Here is a 26,845-nt window from a genome sequence, read left to right on the forward strand (position 1 = left end):
AAAAAAAACAACATTTAAACCTAGTAAACTTGTATGTTAATGGTAAAAATAGTTATTTTTTTCTTACTTTAGGTATGTTGATGGCAAAGACAAAAAGAAGGAAAAGAAGAAGGGGTTATTCTGACCTCATGTGGGGCAGTCTGGACAGTACTCGGGCCAGGGGCTATGACGTCAGCTGTTTTGTTTTTTTCTAGAAGGATATGTGGCTCTGCTGTCTTAAATTCCTTTCAACAACTCTAATAGTAGGATGTGTTCAGCAGAGGCAGGCTTCAGTGTAAACGTCTGCTGCATGCAGCTTAAGGCGAAAGGTTTAACCACATAAACATACTAGTCTTTCTATGTCAGATTCCCCTATTCAAATGTATTTTTTCTTCTCTTCACACAAGTATTATCCTACTGTTAGTGTAGAATGAGAACTGTGAAATAAACCCAGTCTGTTTTAAAACTTCACCAGTGCTTTATCTGTAATGCTACAAACACAGACACTACAGCCCCTGTTTACATACTCAAGTAAACAACTATAGAACAAAGCCACACCAATATCGGACATGTACACTAACGGAATATGCCTGTAACCTTACTCAGGAGGGGTATTAATAATCTCGACACAATTTCTCCATGTGAATTTTCAATCCATACAATACTGTGTAGATATTAATATATTTTAAAACAGAGTTTTTACTTAGTGTTTTAATTTCAGTGGTTAACACATACAGCTGAGAACTGTGAGAAATCTAAATAAAAATAAAGTTAAAAGCTCTGGTGTAGCCCCAGGATAGATTGGAAACTTCCAGCATAAAATCCAATTACCTGTCCCTCATTAAAAACTAGCATGTCTCTGGAAAACGTGATATTACTTAACAACACAAGATGAACAGGCAAGTTCTAACACACTAGTAGTGGTGGTAGAACTCAAAGTTCCATTTCACGTCCACTTACATGATGACCCCTACCATCCTCATGTTAAGACAAAGCAACTAGAATAATTCTATATTGTTATAAAGAGACAAAATAACATTATCTATTTCAGTGAATATAAACATTTAATCTAACTTTACATCCTCCCTATATTAACAATCATTTCTTCTATTACACATTTATATCGACGACTTTCGCAGCTGCCGCTCACTCTTCTAACTCCACTTTCGACATGGTCAAGTGATTTTATGGTTGGACTTTCAAGCTACACACCACTACTTTCATTCTTAGTGAATGAACAGTTTTTTTCTAAATCCTACTTTGTAGGTAAAATTAGAAAATATAATGTTCTTCATGTAAATTACCTTTGCCTTAACTTCACAGTATTTACAGAACAGTAACCACATTGCTATATTCAATAGAAACTTACGATTGACGTATTGTCTAATTATTCTATTGTAAAATGAAGTGTTCACAAAAAATAAAACTAATTATTGATATTCTGCAAATCAACTTGAACCTTTAAACTAACACATGATGACAAGAAGTAATCTTACTTCAACCAGTATCATCTGGCAAAAGCTAAAACTGTTAACTGAACTGAAAATGTTGTATCTCAAAAGTAATACATTCAAGAAATTGTAGGAGAAATTTTACTCCTACCAAATTTAAATAACATTCACGTACCCTTCTAATTTAAGATGTAATATCCGTTGACTAGTTTTAAAGCCGAACAGAACTCTTTACCAAATATTCTCCACTTTCTTAAAACTAGTCTACAAACCATGAAATGTTACAGTAGTTTTAAAAATTCTAGGAAACAAACATTGCAGTGAATTGTATCTAAATAAATAAAAACACTGCATATGAAATTTAAGTGACAGAAAATTATTATTTAAAATAAAGTATATCACATACTTCGATTCAGTGGTTTTAAATAATTCATTCAAACCAACAGACTAGAAACTAAATATTTTTAAACTATTCACATTTATCACTGTTTAAGTATCTTATTTTTTAACAGACCGTACACTGAAAACATGCTTGATGCCATGAAAAAAACTTGACTGAACTCCTAATGGTTGTATTTATTTTCTTGTCACAAACGTACTGATCTAAGCCGTTTACAACTTGTTCAACATTAAACATGTTGTGTTCACAGTGTCATATCAATACAGCACTAATTATCAAACCACAGTATTTACCAACCACGTGGACTGTACACTTGTTAAGATATTTACCAACCACGTGGACTGTACACTTGTTAAGAAGTACAAACAAACCAAAACAGCTGAAAAGTGAAAACACAAAGTGCAGGCATTCCTAGCCCATGTTTATATACACTTAAACATTGTTGTTATAAATTACATGACACAAACTAAAACTAAAACATTAACAATATGCTTTGATAATACTTAAGTCATCTTGTTTTGGAAAACTCCCAAAGGCACACACTACACAATAACAGAAAATCTGAATATAATTAAAATAACTAAATATGGAACCTCAACACGTATATTTGCTTGGTCATTTAAACTGTCAAACAGTGGCTTTTCACAAATATACCTGACAATCTTTGAAGTAAGGTTTCAGCAGCTCTGAACAGATCAGATGTCAATTTGGTAACACACTCTGGTGCACCAACCAATGGCCTAGTCTGCTCCTCACTCCCACAACCACTTGGAGTGACCACATGATCTCACATGGAGTCTGTGCTTTTGACCCTTCCATTCTTTACTCCACGGGCACCTTCCTTCTTCGGGGACTCCTCCGACAGCCTGTTGTCTGAAGTATAAATACCTAGTCCATCAAAGGAACCCTGACATTTCTGGCACTGCTCTATTCGGCAGGCCTGAATTGAACAATTTTTTATATGTTTCTCTTTAATGTGATTAAAAAAGTCACCAACCTCTATTCCACAGTCTCCACACTTCTGCTTGCCACTGTTTCTGTCCGGGACTCGTTCCTCTCCCGTCACTGCTGAAACTTTTGATTTGCCGTTTCCTGCCCCCGTCCTGACGGGTGGTGTTGCTTTCTTTGACTTCAGTCGTGGATTTGCCCTCGAGGGTGTTGTATTTGTACTCCTAACGCCAGTACGTTTCTTGGGAGGCTGGTCACTGGAATCGTCTTCAACACGCCTCTTGACAGAGCCACTGTGCACTACATAAACATGATTTTCAAAGAGCTTATACAAGTTAAATGTTGCCGTGCAAACTGTGCACTTGTACGACAAATGTGCAGGTTTTAACATTATCTTGTGGACTTGATTCATGTGAGCAACCAATTTACACACGTACACTCGTCCGCAGATCGTACATCGCCCCCCATCCTGGCTTCTCTGAGCCAACTCCTGCATGTTAGACGTCACCAGTCCATGAGAACCCAGTAAGTGTCGTTCCAGCCCTTGGTCCGTAAAGAACCTCCACTGGCATTTCTGGCAGTTGAGAGGAGGTCTGTTCTGGAGCATTTTTGGATGGATTTTCACTTTGTGAATCATGTGCATGTGACTTCGGAGTTCTTCCTGGTTCTTTATATAACCATCACAGATTTCACATATAACAAAACTGTTGCTGGGAAGTATTGTTTCTCCTGGTGCAGATTTCCCACTGCTGGGCAGAAAGGGACCTTGAAGTTTTGGTGGCTGTGGTGGCGACAGTTCAGCCTTCAGTAAACTTTCTTTGTTGACGGTCGACACCGACGTACCACTGGCAGAAACAGCTACGTTTGTGAAGAGTGCAACCGGTTGTGGAGCTGATTCTGAAGCATTTGACATCTGGGAAACTGGCCTGCAACTAGAAGTTTGACCATTGGAGCTAAATATTGGAACTGTGTTCCTGCTACCCACTACATGATAAATATGATTTGTGGGAACAGCATGAGAAGATGGCCTAAACAATGCAGACCTAGCAGTCTGAGGAATCCTGTTTATTGCAACAACACTAGCAGATCTGGAATATGAGCTCACTGGCATTCTTGACTGAAGAGTTACTCCATCTGCTAGGTGTTGGTAAAGTGGTCGGTTATACTGTAACATGTCCGAAGGAATAAAAGGTCTGGAAATGTTAGCTTGAGGTCTAGGAACATTAATCCTGTGATCTCCTCTTGACCCTGGTGGATGTCCTGGCCGTCTAGTTGCTGTCGCAAGCTCTATCAGTTGCCTTTCATACATGTAAGCCTTGATGTCCATTATTGTAATAGGTTTTACTGTTTGTGCTGGTATGTCAAGTTCTGTGCTTTGATTTTTACCCAAAACAAAAAACTTTTGACATCTATTTATGTGGCTGTTTAACTTCTGTTTATGATTAGTGTCAAATGGACAAAATGGACATTCATGAAATTGTGAAGGAACTGGAAGTTGACCCATTTTTCTGTGTTCAGTTTCCATGTGGTAAAGAATTGCTGTGGGGTTCCTAGTACAGAATTCACATAAATGACATCCAAATTCCTTTCGCGGTGTCATATAAGGTACCAAATTATGGCCATCCATCACAATGACAGATTCCGACTTAAAGTTACAAAAACTACATTTGTGGCTTTTGAAGACAAATGGTTCATTAGCTTTCTTAGCTTGCAAGTAAGCAGCTTCGATGATAGCTAATTCATGTTCTAACTGTTTTGTTTTTCCTGCTCTTCGAATGTGCCGTTCTTTGGATTTCATCAAATCTTTCCGATGCCATTCTTGGACTCTACTCAAACCTAGTGCAGTGAGATATCCAATGGCAGTATTGGTGAGGAACTCTTTTCTATCTTCCTGTACGTTACAATTGGTTTGTGGAGACAATTCTTTTCCTTTATTGGAATCATTTTCATTTTTCTCAGTTATGACCTTCCTGTTTTCATTATCTGCCACCAATGTAACTGGTAATCTTGTGGCATTCATCTTTCTACCTTCTACTTTTTCTTCAGTTCCAACAGAGATTTTCTCTGCTTCTCTAATTTCCTCAGTATTGACGGTAGTTTTCAAAGATTCTTCACTCTTGTCCTTAAAACCTTCTTCCTTTTTCTCAAATTTTTCACTCCCCATGGAAAACTTCAATAAATCTTTGGAACTTTTAATCTTTTTATCTTTTATATGTCTTGCAGTTGCATCTTCTACCTTCTCATCACCATTCTGGAGTGTAACTTTAGGAGGAAATATGTCCTTCTTTTTCATCAGTAAAGGAGTCACCATCGATGGACATTCGAGCAACACTTCATCTTCATGTAATCTAAAGTTGTAATTGTCTGGGAATTTTACAGGAATAAACTTACCAATAGTAACCTCACCTTGAAAAAAATCTGGAAATTCAGCTACTTTGAGGATATTTTCTACCATCTCATCTGTAACTGTGTTTCCACAAATAGCTTCTAAGAATGGGGGTAGTGGATTCTCCTGAGGTTTCTCCTGTAGGAATTTCACTGGTGTTGATTTCAGAGAATCTCTATTTTTTTCTAAAGGTACAACAGATATAGTGAGGTCTTTCAAAAGCCCCGATTTCATAAGCTCTGGTATATGAGGTAAGCTGTCATTTGTTTCATCTGTTTTTAACTTCTGTTTAGAAAAACATATTTCTTGTGTTACATTATTCATATTACATGCACTAATACCAAAATCACAAGTGTCGACACAAATTTTCTTTGACCCGTGTATTACGTGGTTAATAAACTGACTAGAATTTTGTATTAATGGTGTCCTGGGTGTATGATCGGTGTTTTTATTTACTTGTTTTGCTACATCTAAGTCTTTTAATACCCTGACACCATAGCTATCTTCACACTGATTACTAGGTATCTCTTTTCCTGGTTTTACTTCATGACAATGTTCTACATTTCTCCCAGTTGGGCCAACACAATCTGGAATATTTATGTGGCCATCATTTACAATCACTTTGTTACTTTCAACATTTCTGTTTGGTTTCCCACTTTCACACTTTATATCTTCAGACACAGGGACATTGGTTTCTGCATCTAGTGTTACTTTTATGCCCATATTACAATTCTGAGATGTTTCTTCCTCATGGTCACTTTTCACTTTCACCGCCTCACAAGAAGTATCGTCTTTTTGTCCACAAGTTTCCTCTCCAGTTTCGACACAACTCAAAGTATCACTATTCTGGTTAAATCCCTCTTTGTCAGCTGTATGACACTCAACCTTATCAGGGCCTTTTTCTGGATGTGAGGAACTTTTATCTTTATAGCTCTGTTCCTCATCAGACAACCCTTCTTGTGACCCTTTCTGGCTGTCGTTATCTGCTGTCCTAATAAATAATTTGCTACAACAATTTTTTGTTGAATTAAACTTGGAGTTCTGATCTTCAAAATGACAGTTTTCACAAGTTTCATTCTGTCCATCACTGGAGGAATTAGTTATACTATCCAGGACACACTGATGTTTAGTGTGACACTTGTCATTATCACAGACTGGCTCTGATGTATGAAACACAACATCTGTGCCTCTTTTAGCAGTTGCTTTTACAACGTCCCCAGATTCCACATCTGCCACTGGTGGTTCGTGTTGATCTTCATGTTGCAAACATTCTACACTATCACAGGAAGAATGTAGATTATTCTTATCCACAAAGATGTTTTCTGTACCTTTCTCAGAACTTCTTCCCACTTCTAGTCCATCTGAATGATAGGTATTACCACGTAACTGACTGTTATCAAAACCATTAATAGGTGAACTAACACTATTTACGTGTTTCATGAAACTGTCTTTGTTTTTTGAATCCATGGATTTTTTACAAGAAATGCTACTTTCATTATGTTTTATATGCCACCAGTCATCAGGATGAAAACCAAGATGAAGTTATGAAATGTTTTCATCTTCCTTTTAACCTGTGGAGAAAATCACAACCAGATACTACATTAAACCAGTGGTGACTTATTTGTCACAAACAATACAACTAATACTTTGTTTTAATTAGAATAACAATATGGTAATAGTTTCATTATTAATACAAGTGAAAGCTCCACTTTCTAAGTGTCTTGATGACCAAGGAGGTCCAGTTTGTGAAAAATGCAATATCTCTTTCTTTTTAAAATAACAACATAACATATAAAACATCAGACAATCACAATTTACACCAGGAGTTTACAAACCGGGGATTTTAAACCCTACTATATTAATGGTTCAACACAAAAGGACACTAAAGTATCAATCTAGGTGATTTCTAAGAGGTTAGAGGTTAACAAAATTAAGTGAACAATGTCTAATGAAAGTTAAGTGGTTCACGTCATCATTTATACTAGTAACAGTTTTTACATGGTTGATTGCTTTATTTTACACCAACTGATGGATCAAAATGTGAAAAGAATCCTAATACCAGTGTAAAACATTTCACACAACTGTTTATTACATACTAGAAATATATCTGTAGAATTAATGTGTATCAATTGAATATTTTGTAGGTAAGAAATAAGGCTTGTGAAAATTCATTACAACAAAGATTATAAACATGAAAGTTAATATTCCAATTTTCACAAATATTGACAGCATATCTTTTTTAGATTTATATCTTAACATGAATTGTTTGTTTGTTATTAAAGACTATCTGCTATATAAAGAAACCAAACAAGTGAAAACATGTTCACAAACATAACTGATGCAGTTCACATGCAGTATTATCAACAGTTTTTTACAATTTAATACTAATGTAATTTATTATTATACAAATCCCAGCAAGTGGGGTTTTTCAATCAAGGTTTTAGACTGGGTAGCTGTTTTTGTTGGTTGTTTATTGGCATGACAGATGACAAAACATCTGTGAAATAGACCAAAAAGAAAATAAAACAATACAATAATGTAGCAAAAGAACAGTTGGTCTATAATTCAAAACTACAGTTTCAAACCATGGTGTCACATTGAACAGAAAAACTCTTGTAATATGCTGGTTTTTCCCCAGATTTTCAACTGTCCTTAATCAGAAATAAATACACCTAAAACAAAGTACAATTTACAAGAACATAGATAGAAAATGACAAGTAATATTAAGAAACATCAAATAAATAAAACTGTATTATAAACTATATATTCATATGCAGGATCCTTTAAAGCAGGGGTGTGCAACATTTTTCGTCGGTGGGCCATATAACCAACTTCATCAATCAAGCGGGGCCACTTAAAAAACAAGCTTATTCGTGTACATGCACAATAAATTAAAAAAAATTCTCAAAATGCAAGCAATAATATTTTATATTTTTGCATGAGTGATCATTTTAGTGCGACACTTGAAATTTAGAGTCCTTGCAGAGCTTGTCAATATCAGCTTTGACAGAAGTGGTTGCCACTCTTAACTGACTGGTCAAATGTTCATCAGTCAGCTGACTTCTACATTTGGTTTTGATGAGCTTCATTTTGGAGAAAAATTGCTCACAGCACTAGGTGCTACCAAAAAGGGAGGCAATTCTTTGTGCATGACGGGACAAATTGGGAAACTTTTCACGTACACAGAGTTTGTAAAAGTCTAGCAAACTGTTTTCAGAGAATTTCCTTTTAGTGTCCATGTCAGCCTGCAGTTCAATGAGTTCCATTTGGCAATCATCAGGACTGTCTTCCACTGCCAAATCAAAAGGTTGAGCGAACAATTTCAATCTAATTTCAGTTTGTCTGAAATCTGGAAATCTGTTTGCAAACTCATCACGCAGCTTTTGTACACTGGTTCCATATTTGGTGCAATCCAGATTAGGAAATTCCAGTTTCCTGGTTGCAAGACATGTAAAATGGGTCAATATGGCTTTTCTCAACTGAACCTGGAAAAGTTCCAATTTCTTCTCAAAAGCACAAATATGCTCAAACAACTTATTCACAAGTTGACTTTTCCCTTGTAGTTTTAAGTTTAAATCAGACAGATGCTGTGTAATGTCTGTGAGGAATGCTAAGTCATTCAGCCAGTTCTCATTGCTCAAGAAGTCCACATTCTGACGTTTGCTCTCCATGAAGAACTTAATCTCCTCTCGCAGATTCCAGAATCTCTTCAAAGTAGCAGCTCTACTAAGCCAACGTACAGCAGAGAAGTACAAAACATCTGAATACTCACTGTCCAGCTCATCTAAAAAAGTTTTAAATTGTCGATGATTTAATCCTCGTGTTTGAATATAATTTACGCATTGGACGACATTTTTCATAACTTCTGCAAAATCCAGAACTTTGGTGCACAAGCTATCTTGGTGAATAATGCAATGGATTACAACTTCGCCTTGTGCTCCAATTGCAGTTAGAAATTTCTTGGTGAATCCATTTGTCCTACCTGTCATGGAAGGAGCACCATCTGTTGTAACACCACATAATTTATAAGGATTCAGTTCAAACTTTTCTACAACCTTAAGCACTTGTTCACAAATATCCTGTCCTGTGGTTGTGGAGGAAAGGCTTGCCATATCTAAAACTCTTCGAAAACATCAAAGCCTGCAGTAACAGCTCTGATGAAAATGACAAGTTGGGATGTGTCATTGATATCAGTGCTTTCATTCAAAGCCAGACTGAAAGCTTCACACGAATTCAATCTCTCTTTCAAAGTTTCTTTGATGTCCTCTGAAAGATCTTTTGTCCCATGAGACAGTAAAGCGGAAAGGCTAGTTTGCTCCACCAAATATTTTTCTCTGGACATGCATATTCTGTGAATATTGTTAAACAATTTTAATAAATTCTCCATCACTGAAAGGCTTTCCCTTTTCTGCCATACATTCACAAAGCTTAAAACTCAGTTTTGTCACCAGTTCTGAATTGTTGCTTTTCAATGGATGTTTTTAAATGTTCAATTTTGTCCTTTCGTGCCTGACCAACAATTTCATCAAACTGGGAGGAGTGCTTAGTTGCGTAATGTCGCTTAATATTGTACTCTTTCATGACTGCAATTGTAGTTTGACAGACGAGGCAGACAACACCTTGATTATGTGGGACAACAAGATATTTTGTGCACCATTCACTGTTGAAAACCTTCCCTCATCATCAATTTTTCGTTTCTTAACTGCTGACATTTTACTAGCCCTGAAATCAAAACAAAAATTATTCTCACGAAAATAGCAAAGTAGAAAAAAACATAGAATTTATTTACACATGGAACCTCTTATGGACAGAAACACATGTTTCTAAATTGGCATCCCGATCATAGCCTTCCGGTACTTAAATTAATTGAGAATAGCAAAATACAGTGTGACCTCGCCTATTCGCGGGTTATGCGCGAACTGCGTTTTTGTAGGTCACAGAGACTGAAAGGGCTTTTCGAGGAGATTTCTGTTGTATTTACTCAATCAAGCCGTTTTTATCAATTCTCGTCTTCACCAAACAAGATTGACTGCTATTGGCTGACTGCCTCAGCTTCCCCAACAACGCAAACGGCAAAGCACAGCCCGGTAACGCACGGTACAATTTAGTGAAATACATAACAGTATGCAATATTGCTACATTATTACTGCATCAATGAGTATAAGTATCATTAGTGTTTGGGAAGCATTTCATATAGTATATAATCGCATACATATACGTTTTAAAACTGCATCCAATATTCGCGGTTTTTCGCTATTCGCGGGAGGGTAAAGAACGTAACCCCCGCGAATAACGAGGTCACACTGTACATAGAATCAGATGCATCTGAAAGCAAAAATTTTAATAAATTCAGTAAAGTCACAACAATATGCTAAATAATAATCAATTTACCTTCAATCTCTTGTAGTAACTGTAAAAGGTAATAAAATTTTCACCAATAATGAATGAAGGACAGCAGAGGTTAGGGAAAATTGTCGCCAGCGGGCGAAGGCGAGGTTCAGGACATGACGTTGAGTCGTAGACAATAGTGCTAGTGCACGTCACCTATTCATGCCCTAAGGAGGCCGACCAATCGAATTCGGCCTGCTCCTCTCTAGCAAAGATAATTTTAGAAGTTTGTCGAGTCCGAAGCCTGGGAATCCCGTAGGATCGATGCTTTTAAAAATATTCCATTTGCGTTGGATTACAGATCAGGCCACATGGTTAGATTACAACAACTAGGGCCACACTAAATGGCTTGGCGGGCCGGGTTGTGGCCCGCGGGCCGCCTGTTGCACACCCCTGCTTTAAAGCAAATGTTCAAGTACAAGTGTGTGTTGCACTGAACAATAAACATTTCATTAATATATACACAGTACGTGATTTCTACTGACACAATATGTCTAAGAATTAGACAGAGATCTATTACAGTAACAGTCTTCTTTTTCAAGATATGGTTGAACAATAGAGATAACCAATATACAAGAATAATGTTCATTAAAGATTTATATATAAAAGTACTGAAACTTTGTTCACAAAAACAACTGAACTGATGTTTACGTATGTGTGCAATGTTGAACTGTAGGATGTCGTAACACTTCGTTTAAACAAATTGTAGTTTTTAAAGTCTGTCATACAATAATGAACTAAAATTTAAACATGGATCTAGATAATTAAAAAAATGTAATTATAGTCAAAGACAAAAAAATTTGTGGGTCAATGTAATTTGCTGAAATATATAAATTCTTGTTAATAAGATAAAGAACCCTTTAATCTGTAAGCAAATTATTAGAATGACAAAACCAAAATCTGTATCACCATAATGTACATATTCTGTTAACCCTAAACACTCCTCACAGTCCACACAACGAACAACCAGATGCAACACTAAAAAATAAAAATACAGAGCAGCTGGAGTACCTGTACTCTGGATGGAAGTTATGTAAACTTGTGATTAACAAAATGTTATCTTACAACATGAAAAGCTGTTTCCTTTATATATATATAATTTAACCCTTAAACAGCAGGAATGTTGTATATAGCAGCAACAATTGATGACGGCCTTCATTTAAGGGTTAAAAAAACCAAAACTCAAAATGTGAAACCCTAAATATGAATGTATCTCCTCATGGACCCAACAACTCTCCATACCAAATCTGGTGAAGATTCATCAACAGAATTGAAATAGTAGTATAAAAAAAATGAAGATTTATGTGTATTTCTCCATGGACCTAATAAACCTCCAAACCAAGTTAGGCAAAGATCCATCCACACCCTATGAAGTACTAACACGGACATACAATAGACAGTATTATTATATTTATATAGATGGCATCAGTGCATTATATCAGTATGTGACATCATATCTGCACTCTAATAATGGAGAAAAATAAAGTTCTCCATAACATGAAACAGGAAAATCATGAACCCTGTTGCAAACCTACAAAAGCACACAACTGCATTGGCTAAAGTTTCTTTTGTATCCAAAACTGAAGCCTTCACATTGGTCAACGTCAATGCCAGAGTTTCCACTTCATTAAAAGTTGAAAGTGAGAAATAATTTGATGGTGTGATCTTCAGAAAATTATTTTTTTGCCTCTTCTGTTTCTGGAGAAAATAATTATTCTGCTATAATTTAAGCTCTACTGTCATTATTTTATCATATTAATTACAAAGTTTCCTAGCTGATCATCAAACTTCATCAGTTATCATCACAATATACTTAGCAAACACCTTTTAACACTAGAAATTTAGTAAAAGCCCGGTTTCGATACCCACAGTGGGCAGAGCACACACAACCTGTTGAGTAACTTTGTGCTTAACAAATAACATGATGTCAATATTTAAACTGCTTTGGCAATTGGAATGATTAAAAGTGACACCTGGAAAACCCCCCCACTTGATTAGTTGATAACACAAAAATAACAGTAACCAGAAACCCTTACCTAGATTACTTGATAACACAAAAATAATTAAAAATAACAATTACAATATTTAGATTACCAGATAGTCAGAATAATCAGACACCAAGTTAGTTGACTAGTTTCACAACAAATATCTTGTGTAATTGTGATTTACTGATTACATGACACGAATCGATGTTACTGAAGTTCAGTTTCCAGTGAAGGTTATTAAGACCCATGTCTTTAGTTAAGCCTATTCTCCCTACATCATCACATGTTTCAAGTGAAGGTTATTAAGACCCACGTCTTTAGTTAAGCCTATTCTCCCTACACCATGTGTTTAAAGTGAAGGTTATTAAGACCCATGTCTTTAGTTAAGCCTATTCTCCCTACATCATATGTTTCAATTGAAGGTTATTAAGATCCATGTCTTTAGATAAGCCTCTTCTCCCTACATCATGTGTTTCAAGTGAAGGTTATTAAGACCCATGTCTTTGGATAAGCCTCTTCTCCCTACATCATATGTTTCAAGTGAAGGTTATTAATACCCATGTCTTTGGATAAGCCTCTTCTCCCTACATCATATGTTTCAAGTAAAGGTTATTAATACCCATGTTTTTAGTCAAGCCTCTTCTCCCTACATCATATGTTTCAAGTGAAGGTTATTAAGACACGTGTCTTTAGTTAAGCCTATTCTCCCTACATCATGTGTTTCAAATGGTTATTAAGACCCATGTCTTTAGTTAAGCCTATTCTCCTTACATCACCATACATTTCAAGTGAAGGTTATTAAGACCTATGTCTTTAGTTAAGCCTATTCTCCCTACACCATGTGTTTAAAGTGAAGGTTATTAAGACCCATGTCTTTAGTTAAGCCTATTCTCCCTACATCATATGTTTCAAGTGAAGGTTATTAATACCCATGTTTTTAGTTAAGCCTCTTCTCCCTACATCATATGTTTCAAGTGAAGGTTATTAAGACACGTGTCTTTAGTTAAGCCTATTCTCCCTACATCATGTGTTTCAAATGGTTATTAAGACCCATGTCTTTAGTTAAGCCTATTCTCCTTACATCATCATACGTTTCAAGTGAAGGTTATTAAGACCTATGTCTTTAGTTAAGCCTATTCTCCCTACACCATGTGTTTAAAGTGAAGGTTATTAAGACCCATGTCTTTAGTTAAGCCTATTCTCCCTACATCATATGTTTCAAGTGAAGGTTATTGAGACCCATGTCTTTAGATAAGCCTCTTCTCCCTACATCATGTGTTTCAAGTGAAGGTTATTAAGACCCATGTCTTTGGATAAGCCTCTTCTCCCTACATCATATGTTTCAAGTGAAGGTTATTAATACCCATGTTTTTAGTTAAGCCTCTTCTCCCTACATCATATGTTTCAAGTGAAGGTTATTAAGACACGTGTCTTTAGTTAAGCCTATTCTCCCTACATCATGTGTTTCAAATGGTTATTAAGACCCATGTCTTTAGTTAAGCCTATTCTCCTTACATCATCATACGTTTCAAGTGACGGTCAAGACCCATGTCTTTAGTTAAGCCTATTCTCCCTACATTATGTGTTTTAAGTGAAGGTTATTAAGACCCATGTCCTTTGACATTCTTTAAAGACAGTACAGGTCTACATTTGGTATACCAGGATATTCAGTAAGCATAACAAGGGGCCACATAAAAGGTTTGTCAGAAAAGTTATTTGTAGGCAAGTCATATCATTTAATAAAATACCAGCTAGATGGGAAAAGCAAAGTTATTAATAAATAGAGTTCAGTTAAGTTGAATTTGTGTCACAAATGGGGTACTTCAGGGGGTCACTGTTAGGACCTTTCATTTTTTTGCTATACAGATGAAGAAATGGTCAACAAATTACATCTGTTGATATCTTGGGTGTGAAGAGGGTGGGTGAGGTTGATTTACAAGATAATTGATTATTTACTGAGTTGGGAAAATTATTTTATAAGTTTAGTACCATGTCCCTTGGTGGTGGGCAGTAAAATTAGGAGATTAGGAACACCAGATCAGTTTTATAGGATGCTACAGATTAGATACACAAGCCTTTCTCCTGAATTTATTGTTGGTCAGGAGACACTAAGGTGCTATTGTCAGTCTTACTTTTGAATGGGGTAATAAGAGTTGCCCTAGGATGTACAGATCAGTTAGTTTCACTACAAATTCTAATGTCTTACTAAATCTTTTAGTGAAATATAAGTGAAAATCAACATGGATTCACCTAAAGAAAACATCTTATTGATCTGTTATTGTTACTAGTTATCTTAACAAAAAAGAAATGGGACTTGGTGAACTTAGATTTTAAAAGTTTTTAATAATGATTATAGGAACCGAGAAGAAATTAGTAACTTGGAGATCAGTAGAACTGAACTCTTGTCAGTATTGAAGTGTTTCACAAGTTAGTTGTTGGTACAGCTATGGAAAAGTCAAACAAAGCTGTACCCTGTTAAAAAAAACTAACACAATTGAGAGACAAAACTTGGAATACTGCATACAGTTTTAGTATCCTCATCAAGAAAAGTATATTAACTATCTAGAAAGGGTTCAAAGGAATTCTACTTAAATTACTCCTGGAATGAAAAGGTTATCCAACAAGGATAAGTTCACAATTTATAAACTTCATGTTTATAACATAAAATTTATTCAATGAAAATCTACATTATCTAAGGGATCAGATGGATGAGTCTTTGATTTCTATATGTTTTGAATACAATGGGATACAAGTTTAAGATGTGGAAGAAAAAACAAAAGACTAGTTTCCATTAAAGAAAATTTTTCTCTAAAAGAAAGTAAACGACAGCACCTTACAATCGTTTAAAGGGGATTTACTGAAAATTATAGACTAAAATGAAACATTTAAACAGCCACGAACCTTATTACAAAACGTTTATTGTTACTACAAACGATGCCATCATCTGTTAGTGTAAATTACATTCATCCTTATCAATTTTGGAAATTAAAATACTAAAGCAAATGAGAAAATATGTCTGGGTTTTATCAAGAGGATTGTCTCGAAACAATTATACCTTTGTCAGTCTCTTGGTACCAAAATATATAGCCTGTGAACCAAAATTCTGGGTCTTCAGAAAATATTTTGGAAAAAACTAATAATTGTAATGTTAGCACTAAAATATAAAAATACCAAATTAACCCATTTCAAAAATGGGAGACAAAACTTATTCTATAGAAAAATAATATTGTGAGGCACAACAGTAACATCTGTTTTAAAAAAAATTCATAATTTGGTGTTATGTAAGAAATTACTATTATATGATTTCCTTACAAAAATATTTTAAATTTCATTATATAAAGTGCTGACAGAACATATTTATCAACATATGTTCAACACAAACAATTGTTAACCCTAGAAAAAAAAGCTATGTGGTGTTACCTGTTGTTCACTTTTCCACCTTTACTTGTTCATGTAAGTTAATTTTAATATTTGCCTGTTGTCAACTTTATTTTTATCCTATTTTCTAAATTTAAAAATATTTATGTTGTTTCTAAACATTGAGCTCACCAAGTCATTCAACTTGCTAACAGGCAAAGACAAAGGAAGTTCCCCTAGGCTTTGGTTTGGGATCAGATACTCTTAAACTGGAATATATGCCATGATTTGGTTTTGTTTTCTTTCCTTAGAGGGAAGAAACTACTGCAAAACAAACTGAAACCTCAATTAATAAAGTCTATTTTTTTTTATTTGTTTGGATCTAGTGTCATAAGTCAATACTTAATGCCAATATTATGAAGCACTTTTGACTACAAATCTTAAAAACTGAAATAAACTCAATATATTTAGAATATAAAAAGGAATAATCTAACATTACCTAATAACAACAAAAGTTTGAAACAACAGTCAGAACTAACCTGAACAGTTAAAAGTTAGTATGTTGTTAGTATATCAGTACATATATAACAGTCACAATCATACCAGTTAAAAAGATGCAGGAAGTCAAAGTACTTCATAATTCATGAAAAATATCAGTCATCACGAACTACTACACATATCTATAAAACTAGGCTGAACAAATTATGTTCACAATTAGTTTAAAAATGTGGTTAGACATTAAAATATAACTGTTATCCACAAAGAAACAATGATATATTTACAAACTCAAGGGTGCATGTGCACATGATCAATACCTACACTAGCTACACATAAACACGTCCAAGATAATAAAGAAATGTTGCAAACATTTTCACTTTATATTTCTAAATTTTAAAATGGCACAGTATTTATAAATCCATTTAAATTCATATTTTACCTCTGGAAACCAGTTTTTAACTGTTATTATGAATAGCTCTTCTTAAATATAATTTGAATAAACGTACATGAAGGTTTTTAATACTAAATTATTACAATGAACAGTGCTGTCATCGATTTGTTACGAAAATATCATATTCACAGCATCAGCATTATCAGATTACTGGGTCACATAAAATAAAACACAAACAAGAATCAAACTTGTTCAATCAAAACAAAAATCATAGGTAAACTAATATAATATAAACCACCATTTTCCCCGGTCATTCATTGCAATCGACAAATATGCACAGCTACGACTTAAGCCTAACACAACAAGATATATTGTACGTAACACTAAATCGTTCATGAATTGGAACAGTAAGAAACGCGTGAATATATTTTTGAATTAAGCGCGATATTTAAAGATTGATAATAAATGAAAAACTTCACCTGTTGTTAAAGTTAACATAATATTTAATTATCTTAGGGGAAATTATTCCAAATCAAGATGATTCAATATGCACAAACAAATTAACTACTACTAGCTCTTACCGGTGTTAACGATACATACGTAGTATATGCAAGTTCTACGCTAAGATGGCGCTGAAAAATCACGTGATTAATACTCTCCGTTAGAGAAATCTCTTTCTGCAAAAAGCGTGAGCGAATCAGCACTCAGAATTCAATCACATGCCTAGTTAGCATCAAGAAACCAATCACATCACGTACAGATACTTTCTTTCTATCCCCCATAATGTGTCCCATAGTGACCCCTAAACATGCTGTTACTATGGGAACAAGGATGATAGGTGTGATTCATAATACGTCCCCTTTACAATAAAACAATGTTTACTTTTTCAAAACATTGAAATGAGTAAATTATTGCCAATAACTTTTGACCAAAATCACCACCAATATATGTAAAACAAATCCTTTTCACGATAACTTCAGCAAAGCGCGAATTGTTTTTATGAAATAACTGAAAATGTTAGGTATCCCTAAACACCTACACATTTTTAACTTATAACTAAGCAATTTACAATAAAACAAAATCCTAAATCAGTGTAATGTGACGTTCAGATTGCTTAAAACACATTCGAATGGTAATTTTGATGTTATTAGTGTATTTTTTATCTTAACCATACAGAACCTGATACTAAAGAAATCACAAAATATTTGCAAATAGTTTCGAAAAAAGAAAGAAAGAGTACTATTATTTGTTTGTTTTCTGGTTGGCTGAACCAGAACAAACACCTTTAGTGTAAACTTTTGGAGCTAATCTGGCTGGATGAACCACAACAAACACCCTTAGTTTAAATGTGATATAATATCATTCGTTCACGAGAAGTCAAGATTTATGGTGCAAAGAACATCGTGGAGAATTTGCAGAAGAATAAAACTGGGAACAATAAGAAAAGCCCCCACCTCCAGTGGTATGCCTGCGGACTTCACAGCTGGAAACCGGGCTCTTCGCCCGGCATGGCCAAGCATGTTAGGGCGTGCGACTCGTAATCTGAGGGTCGCGGGTTCGCATCCCGGTCGCGCCAAATATGCTCGCCCTTTCAGCCGTGGGTGCGTTATAATGTGACGGTCAATCCTACTATTCGTTGGTAAAAGAGCAGCCCAAGAGTTGGCGGTGGGTGGTGATGACTAGCTGCCATCCCTCTAATCTTACACTGCTAAATTAGGGACATTTAGCACAGATAGCCCTCGAGTAGCTTTGTGCGAAATTCCAAAAACAAACAAACAAACAAACAGAAACCGAGCAAACAAATAAACAAAATCATAAGAAAAATAAAAAATAAAACCTACAACACGACAGGAAATATTGAATATTTATAAAGTAATTACATTCACCACTTTTTCTTGTCACCTTATTTCAGAATTGTTGGACTTGGAAAGGTGATGTAATTTGAGTTGTCACCAAAGAAAGAACTTGCCAAAACAATCACGGCGGGTTGTTTGTGTCTCCTGTGCCTAGTCTGTAGTTAATTTTACACTTCAGTATTCTGAGAATATAACAATAACAGACAGTGGACTTAAGAATTTCTCGTGTCAATACCAGAATTTCATGTGGTACTTGAGAACTCTTGGAATTTTGCTCTTCCATAACTGGAATATCAATATATATATAAATTTTTTTGCTCAGGTAAAAATTTTTAAACAAAGACACATAGGTGTTGTGTTTTTATATTTATTCAACATTCTTGCGAACAGAATGTTCTCGTTCTTACCTTCTTCTAATCATTGACTCAAGCAAAGGTTACATATCACAGTGGTCATTCAAAAAAATGTATGTTTGCTTGATCAGACTTATGTATGGCCTTTTCCTTGTATTGGTAAAACGCAAACGAACGTGGCAGAGGTTTAGTTTAGAGAGAGAGAAATCTGAAGAATTCTCTCTCCAACTGGGGTGGTCAGGAACGTTGTTGTTCCTTTTCGTCCCCTCACGTGAAAATCCTTGTATTGGTTACTATAAGCAGATAATTTATTTTTCTTAAAATATAATTCCAACCTCTCATGTGAATAACCTAGAATTCTTGGTTACCACATAAGTACCTTAGTCATGTCAAAAGCTTTTTGGGAACACAATACTTCTAGATTTCATCCAATTAAGACGTTTTGTTTTGTTTTCCATTCTACTCCGGCAGTCAAGAATTATCAACCAGGAAATATTTCATTTAACTTCAGTGGCGTAGAAAGCGGGGGAAGACGACCCCACTTTTCAGTTTATCCTCGTAAAAATACATCAGAATTACGAAATTTGCTATCAGAAAATGCAGTAGAAGGTAAAATGTAAATTAGAACCAAAGAACTTCCAGAGTCCTGAGTCAAGCCATGAAACCCGGTTGTAATGGCAAACATTCTCTTGATTCTCTTAATCAAATAAACCTTGTACCACCTCCCATTTTAAGTTGCTGTATACGTCTCTTAGTTTCAAGATCTAATAGCAGTTCCAACACAAATATTAATATGAATAAAGATTTCATTTCTTTGATTTATCCGAATAATGCTCGTTAGGGTGCTCGACTCGTAACCTGATGGGCACGGATTCGAATCCACGTCACACCAAACATAATTGCCCTTTCAGCTATGGGAACTTTATAATATTACGACTATCCTACTATTTGTTGGTAAACGTTTGAATTCCGCGCAAAGCTACACGAGAGCTATCTGCGTTAGCCGTTCCTGATTTTTCAGTGTAAGACTAGAGGGAAGGCAACTTATCATCACCACCCACCATCAATTCTTTGACTATTCATTTGCCAACGAATAGTGGGATTGACCGTCACATTATAACGCCCCCACGGCTGAAAAGGCAATTATATTTGGTGTGACGTAGATTTGAACCAGTGACCCTCGGATTACGAGTCGAGTGCCTTAACAACCTAGCCATGCCGTGCCTGTTGGTAAAGAGTCGCCCGAGATTGGACGGCTAACACAAGGTTAAAAAAACAAACAATCTGTTCACATACTGGAATTTTTTTTAGATTTATTTTTTGTTGTTCAAATTTAAATTTTTAGCACACAACATATTTCTTTTGAATCTATCGTAATTTCGGTTTTGTGACTTACCTGTTTAGTAGTTATAGTTTTACTTATGAATACCAAGTGCACATAACTGGTCCAAATATTAGATTCCAAAATGCTTTTTTTTTTAAAAGATTTAGTTGGGAAATTTCTATAAAAATGCATTTTTTAATTTCTAAATTGTTTTTAAAAAACCAAGACAAAAATATTACATCAAATACATTTATTCCTACTAATTTGAGGATAAAATGCAAGCAAGTTTACTATAAACTATATAATAAACTTAGATATTGTGGTCACTTTCTGAGACCAAGTGCTACCGTGCTCGGATTGCAGCTCATTGCCGAAAAATCAGGTACCGTACTTTCAGATAGTGAGTGCTTTATAAGAGTGCGTGTTAAATTTAACAATTAAGCCAGAAAAGAGCGACCTAAATATTGGAGATGGATACGTGGACTAGCTGACTTACTTTTATTTCTCAGTTAAAATTAGGAACAGCGATACCCAGACAGCCTTTTGTGTAACTTTTTTATCGCGGATTTTTATTAATTCTTAGAACGTAATTCGTGTTTAAAATAGCCCATAGTGTCGCTTTGCGCTTAACAACAACTGGTGTTTGTTTGTAGTTAAGCATATTGCAACACAATGGACTATTTGTGCTCTACCCACAGAAATGCTTCTGTGCCACCGGTATCAACAACAAGTAAACTATTCAGTGTTTAGCCAGATCACATTGTTTTTACTTTTTTAGAATAAATACCCTTTGTTAACATTGTTTCTGATAATTTTGCTTTCTTCAAGAAATTAATTACATGGTAGTTGTTGTTTTCCCACCAACGAAAAAAACATAATGAAAAGTTTCCATCACTGATGACAGGTGACGCGACCTGAAATGTTTTGAAAATAAACAACAAACTATTTTATGAAATAAATACTCACTGGTTTATCATTAAAAAAATGTTTGTTGATACAATAAAATTACATTGGTCTCAATAAAATTGACAAAGTTCACATTACCGTACAATAAAAAACAAACAAAATTGAGTACGCTAATAAAATTGTTTTTATGTTGATTCAAAATATTTTTGGTAGTGACATCTGCAGTCTTAATGTAAGTTTGATCACGAGATGGCGTTATGGATCTTCAAGGAGCACTATTTTCACGGTAAGCTTATTAAGATATATTACAAATAACTCACTGAAATAATAAATTGAATTGTAAATCTTATTTGTATGTTATAAAATACTCTCTTATCCGTAACTTATAGATGTTCTTTATGTAATTTTGTAAATACTTTACGCTTTGGTTCGCCGATATGTTGGCGAACGAATATGTTCGTCACCTTACGTACGAGTCCAGTGTAATACGGGAGTGTTTGCGGTAGGCGTATGGCCTAATGAATAGTACATGCTTATGAACATCTGGCTGTTGCAAAAGGTATATTTTTTGGACCTAGGGTGGTGATTCTTTATTTTCTGCCATGATGACAAGTGGTAATTTGAATACTACATTTTGTACAATTCAATAAATATTAAGTTCGTCGGCTTCAAAATGTCAGAGTAGGAGGTAGGTTTAACGTTTATAATTCAACATTAAAATTTGTGTTAGTTGGGACTTTAGTGTATTTATTATGAGATTTACCGAGTATCGTTTTTTTTTTTTTTTTCCCAAAGAGATACGAAGAAAATTATTTTAAAAATTCTAAGAATTAATTGTTTTCCCTACAAAACTGTGGTAAAGAAGATAAAAAATATTTCTATTTATATTTAGACTACTATTATTGATTATAATAACTGGTGAAAATAAAATAAAATTATTGTATATTTGATGTCATGAAATGGTTTGGGTTATAATTGAAAACATCATCAAGAAATTCAAAAAAAATTCATTTAATATGCTAAAACTCATTACAAAACATCTACAGGATTCTTAATGTTTTTATGCAGGGTAATGTACTCAAATGGACACTTATATATAGTTATTTGTTGTTTTCATAACAGATGTATGTTTTAAAATGAAAGCAGATGTGCAGTTAGTAATCATTTTTTAGGAATACATCAGTTACAAGATGGAGGCACGAATTAGTGTATCTCTTATCACTAATTCTTCATTTATTTACAGACTTCATGTTATGATATTTATGCTGCATTTGCCATCAATGTGGATTGTTTGTTTGTATTGCATACTGTGTGACTGCAAATTTATCAAAGTTTTAAGGGCATTGTAATTCATTCCTAAAGCAGTAATTGAGGAGTATTCAAAAATATTAGAAGCTTTTTCCTATTAAAATCACAGATATTCTTTAAAAATATCAGAAGCTTTATCCTATTAAAATCACAGATATTCTTTAAAAATATCAGAAGCTTTATCCTATTAAAATCACAGACATACTTTAAAGATATCAGAAGCTTTATCCTATTAAAGTCAGATATACTTTAAAAATATCAGAAGCTTTATCCTATTAAAATCAGATATACTTTAAAGATATCAGAAGCTTTATCCTATTAAAATCAGATACACTTTAAAGATATCAGAAGCTTTATCCTATTAAAATCACAGATATTCTTTAACAATACCAGAAGCTGTATCCTATTAAAATCATAGATATTCTTTAAAAATATCAGAAGCTTTATCCTATTAAAATCACGGATATTCTTTAAAAATGCCAGAAGCTTTATCCTATTAAAATCACAGATATTCTTTAAAAATATCAGAAGCTTTATCCTATTAAAATCACAGATATTCTTTAAAAATGCCATAAGCTTTATCCTATTAAAATCACAGATATTCTTTTTAACATCTTTGTATCATTCTATTCTTAAGAGAAAAGTTTTCAACCTCCCCCTGTAATTTTACTCTTCTGTTCCTGGAATCAATGTAATAAACCTTCCTCTGACCCATTTTCAGTAACCTAACATCCTTTCCAAGATAAAACTGTGAGATGTAACTAGGAATTTGTGTAGAGATAATTACCTTTATATTTTTTTAGATTTACTTAATATAGACACTAATATTCTATTTGCTTTTCAACAACTAGCATATCAGTATTTTAATATCTTGACTGATTTATCTATGACTAAGAAAAGATTGTTGGTTCCACATTTATTAAACATGTAGTCCAAGTTATTATTTTTCCATTTGTCTTAGTGTTTTAGTTAACAAAACTTGTAGGTGAATGGTAAAGATTTACGTCTACAGGTTATGTACTCGGTAATGATTGTACGATGAAATTAGAATTAATGTTAACCATTAGTGCCATTTTGTACCTTTAGCACTTACAAGTATAACAACATGTAAATATTTAGTTTTGATGTAAGACAGCAAGAACAAATGATAACTGTTGAGAAGTCAGTAATAAATTCATGTAGGATTAGTGTAACAGTAAGGAACTATTAGGAATTATCTTTGGATATTCAGTCTTAAGAAAAGTAAATATATAAACATGCCTTCAGTAAGTTATTGATTCACCTTTAACCTCATGTAAAGTGTTGCCTCACAGCAACTCATTCTGTAGGTCAGTGGCCTTGTTAGAAAAATAAATTGATCATAAATGGAGCCTGGCCTGTCTTTTTCCAAATTTAAACTTATGTTTTATTGTCTTAAGAAGATAGAACAAGGCTAGGGGAGGCCTAGAGGCAAGGAACCCACCAAGTGGCTGGTTATGGCTCTCAGGGAATACTTTTCTCTACCAAAATTTGTATTGAGTTGTAGAATATCTAAATGTTCAGAATATTTTCCCTGACTTCATGCCCACTGTTGAGGTGAGGTTTTCTGTAAGATTATTTTAGTGGTTTATATATATTTTCTCTCCACAAAGATGATAAAGATAACACCAGGTTAGTGCTTGCTATTACACATGACAAGAGCCTGCTACCTGTGTTCTTGGGAACTCACTGTACAGTCTATCACTGTTGGACGTTATCAGATTTGATGTTAGATACGAGCACCTCTCTAGTGTTCTTCCTCATATATGTTCCTACCTCACATTTGTTTTAGTATGGTAAGACAGAACCATTGTGAAGAAGATATTGTGGAGAGTTCCTTTCTGTAATTTCACTGGTGTGAGACAGTGAATACACTCTTAGTGGGATATAGGTCTTGAATGTTCCTGAAAGATCAGTACAAAACCAAACCTTTCTTGGCCCACCTAAATGAGTCTTTTCTTTTCCAAATGTGACTGGGATGTTTTCTTACTGCACATGATTATTCTGGTAAGTGTTTCTTAAAGACAGTACGGCTCAACTTTTTGCTCTGCCTGCCTACACACTTATGTTCAACCAACCACTACCACGATCTAGGCCAGTTGATGATGTAGCAATCTTACGTTCTGCTCGCCTGTGTGGTGGTTCATACAGAAGGTATTCCATTCCCTCCTTGAGATGGTTACATTACCACACTAAATGACCCATCCTCACTGGGAGACTTACTCGACGAGTTTTCCCCTTTCTGATGCCATGTCTTTGGAGAGGTATATAATTTTGTCATTTCTTCTCTTGCATGTTTTCAGTGTGAGATTCTAGCTGTTTGTTGTACAGCTCTTGAGTAAATGATTCTAAAGTGAACACTTCTTTACTTGGAAATGTCAGATAATTACTTGCCTCTCTGTACAACCTTCTGCTGTACTTGTTTTGCCTCATCAAGAATGAGCTTTTGTTAAAATTCTAGCTCTCATGAGAATTATGCATATGCTGGTGGAGGGCTGTAGTCTAATGCTGATTACATCATAGTCTGGCTTATTGCAGGTAAGTAGATGTAGGAATGGGAGCTTCGTTTAAGGGTTGAGGTGTACACACAATTCTTCACAGTAGTGGTACAAGGTAATGACTATCACATAGAGGGGTAAGTAACCATCTGAAATATGCTTGGATAAAGACTTTAACTTCCTCGGTACTATACAAGTTGAATTTTAACTGTAATAAAGATATTTAGAGCTTCCCCAAATATTCTACCACCTAATTGACTTGCAAATTTATTACTATCTAACTGACTTACAAATACCCTACTGACTGACTTGATTAACAGGCACCATGCCATTAAGGACAGGCCTTTTCAGTCTCTTTCTTTGTTCCATTGTTTGTAACAAAAGTAAATGTAATAATGGACATCTCAATATTTTAGATTAAGGGCAGTGTTCATAGTCTTGTTTTCTATAGGGTAATCTGATAAGACGATCAGTTAACCCTTTCACTGTGAGTAGGTTAAAGTGGTGCATGTCATGACCTTTTAGAGTTACTTTCAAATGTTTATTACATAACTTTACTGATAACACTGTAAGTACATAATGTTTATGTTTTAATAAAATAACCAAGTTTCCTGAAAGGGAAGTAAGATTTTATAACTTTACACTTTTATTGGTGTTCTGCTTGATTCCAAATGTCTCACCAGAAGGATGATCAGTGTTCAAAAACTTGCAATGTTCATTGGGTCGGCTTTAAACCACATACTGTAATAAATGTTTTCACAGATTTAAAGTACAGTCTTATTACTCTGGGGAATTATTGTTGTGAACATAAGCTATTATTGTTGTGCACATTGTGGGATATGTAAGCTATTATTGTTGTGCACATTGTGGGATATGTAAGCTATTATTGTTGTGAACATTGTGGGATATGTAAGCTATTATTGTTGTGAACATTGTCGGATATGTAAGCTGATGAATTCCATCTCATGTTCTTGAAGTAACAATTATGTTGCCTCATTTCTGTGTGTACTTCGTTACTGTCCAGAATATCACATCGCCGTGTCACGTAAACTATTTGCTTTATTTGTATGGCTTATTTTTAATATGAAGGGCACCTTGTTATAGAGGGTGATTTCTATTCAGTCAGAAATGTGTTCTAAATGTCGAGGTTAAACTGTATCGTTCATTTGAGGTGTAATGGGATATATTTTGAAATGATCCCTCACAGTTTTAAGTATTTCTGAGGTTTGTACCCATTATATAGGTAAGCATCAGTTACTGGAGAATGGGGGTTTCTTGAACAAGTTTTTTAATCCTTTGAGTAAGGTTGTGCTTGTACTAATGTGACACTTAAGTTCTCTATTGATGAATACTGATGTATGACTTGCTGTAGATATTATGTATGTCACATCTCTAGTTACACATAACTGGTTGTTTATTTAAGTAATTTACCAATGCATTAAATTTTCAATATAGATAATAATAATTTCATCTCCTTGCATAACCTGGTTATTCTTTATTCTAATCTGATGTTTAGTGATACCATTATCATGTAGCTTAGCACCATCACTTCAAAACATCAAGTTAAATGTAATGATTTATTAGGCCTAATGTCAAAACAACCTCAAGCTTTTCATTAAATGTAATGATTTATTAAGCCTAATGTCATAACAACCTCAAGATTTTCATTAAATGTAATGATTTATTGAACCTAATGTCATAACAACCTCAAGATTTTCATTAAATGTAATGATTTATTGAACCTAATGTCATAACAACCTCAAGACTTTCATTAAATGTAATGATTTTTTGAACCTAAT

General features: G+C 34.5%; 3 protein-coding genes across 14 annotated transcripts in view; 2 read left to right on the forward strand and 1 right to left on the reverse strand.

Annotated features, from left to right (window-relative positions):
* The window catches only part of LOC143257916 (septin-7-like), a 37,289-nt gene extending 36,839 nt beyond the window's left edge, over positions 1 to 450 (forward strand). For all 3 annotated transcript variants that reach the window (XM_076516981.1, XM_076516972.1, XM_076516964.1), the window contains one exon: positions 73 to 450. In XM_076516981.1, the coding sequence (XP_076373096.1) occupies positions 73 to 124 (52 nt within the window). In that variant the 3' untranslated portion in view covers positions 125 to 450. The remainder of the gene's footprint in view (positions 1 to 72) is intronic.
* On the reverse strand, positions 438 to 17,472 carry LOC143257885 (uncharacterized). Of its 6 annotated transcripts, none has more exons than XM_076516944.1 (3): positions 17,365 to 17,427; positions 2,828 to 6,735; positions 2,141 to 2,703 (listed from the first exon to the last, which is right to left on the reverse strand). In XM_076516944.1, the coding sequence occupies exons 2-3, from the start codon at positions 6,629 to 6,631 to the stop codon at positions 2,653 to 2,655; spliced, it is 3,855 nt and encodes a 1,284-aa protein (XP_076373059.1). In that variant the 5' UTR covers positions 6,632 to 6,735; positions 17,365 to 17,427; the 3' UTR covers positions 2,141 to 2,652. The 6 variants fall into 6 exon arrangements, with proteins under 6 accessions (XP_076373034.1, XP_076373028.1, XP_076373040.1 ...); XM_076516950.1 differs by lacking the exon at positions 17,365 to 17,427 and adding an exon at positions 16,087 to 16,159; XM_076516919.1 differs by having other exon boundaries at positions 438 to 6,735; positions 17,384 to 17,472.
* A 3,963-nt stretch (positions 17,473 to 21,435) lies between these two features.
* Positions 21,436 to 26,845, forward strand: part of LOC143257925 (AP-1 complex subunit gamma-1-like) — a 71,691-nt gene continuing 66,281 nt past the window's right edge. For 2 of the 5 annotated variants that reach the window (XM_076516996.1, XM_076517017.1), the window contains exon 1: positions 21,436 to 21,508. In XM_076516996.1, coding sequence (XP_076373111.1) covers positions 21,480 to 21,508 — 29 coding nt within the window. In that variant the 5' untranslated portion in view covers positions 21,436 to 21,479. Of the gene's footprint in view, positions 21,509 to 21,657; positions 21,911 to 26,845 lie in introns of those variants that run through there. The other 3 variants (XM_076517012.1, XM_076517002.1, XM_076517007.1) reach the window with 3 other exon arrangements.

The sequence above is a fragment of the Tachypleus tridentatus genome, chromosome 1 (genome assembly GCF_004210375.1).
Source record: "Tachypleus tridentatus isolate NWPU-2018 chromosome 1, ASM421037v1, whole genome shotgun sequence".
NCBI lineage: Eukaryota > Metazoa > Arthropoda > Merostomata > Xiphosura > Limulidae > Tachypleus > Tachypleus tridentatus.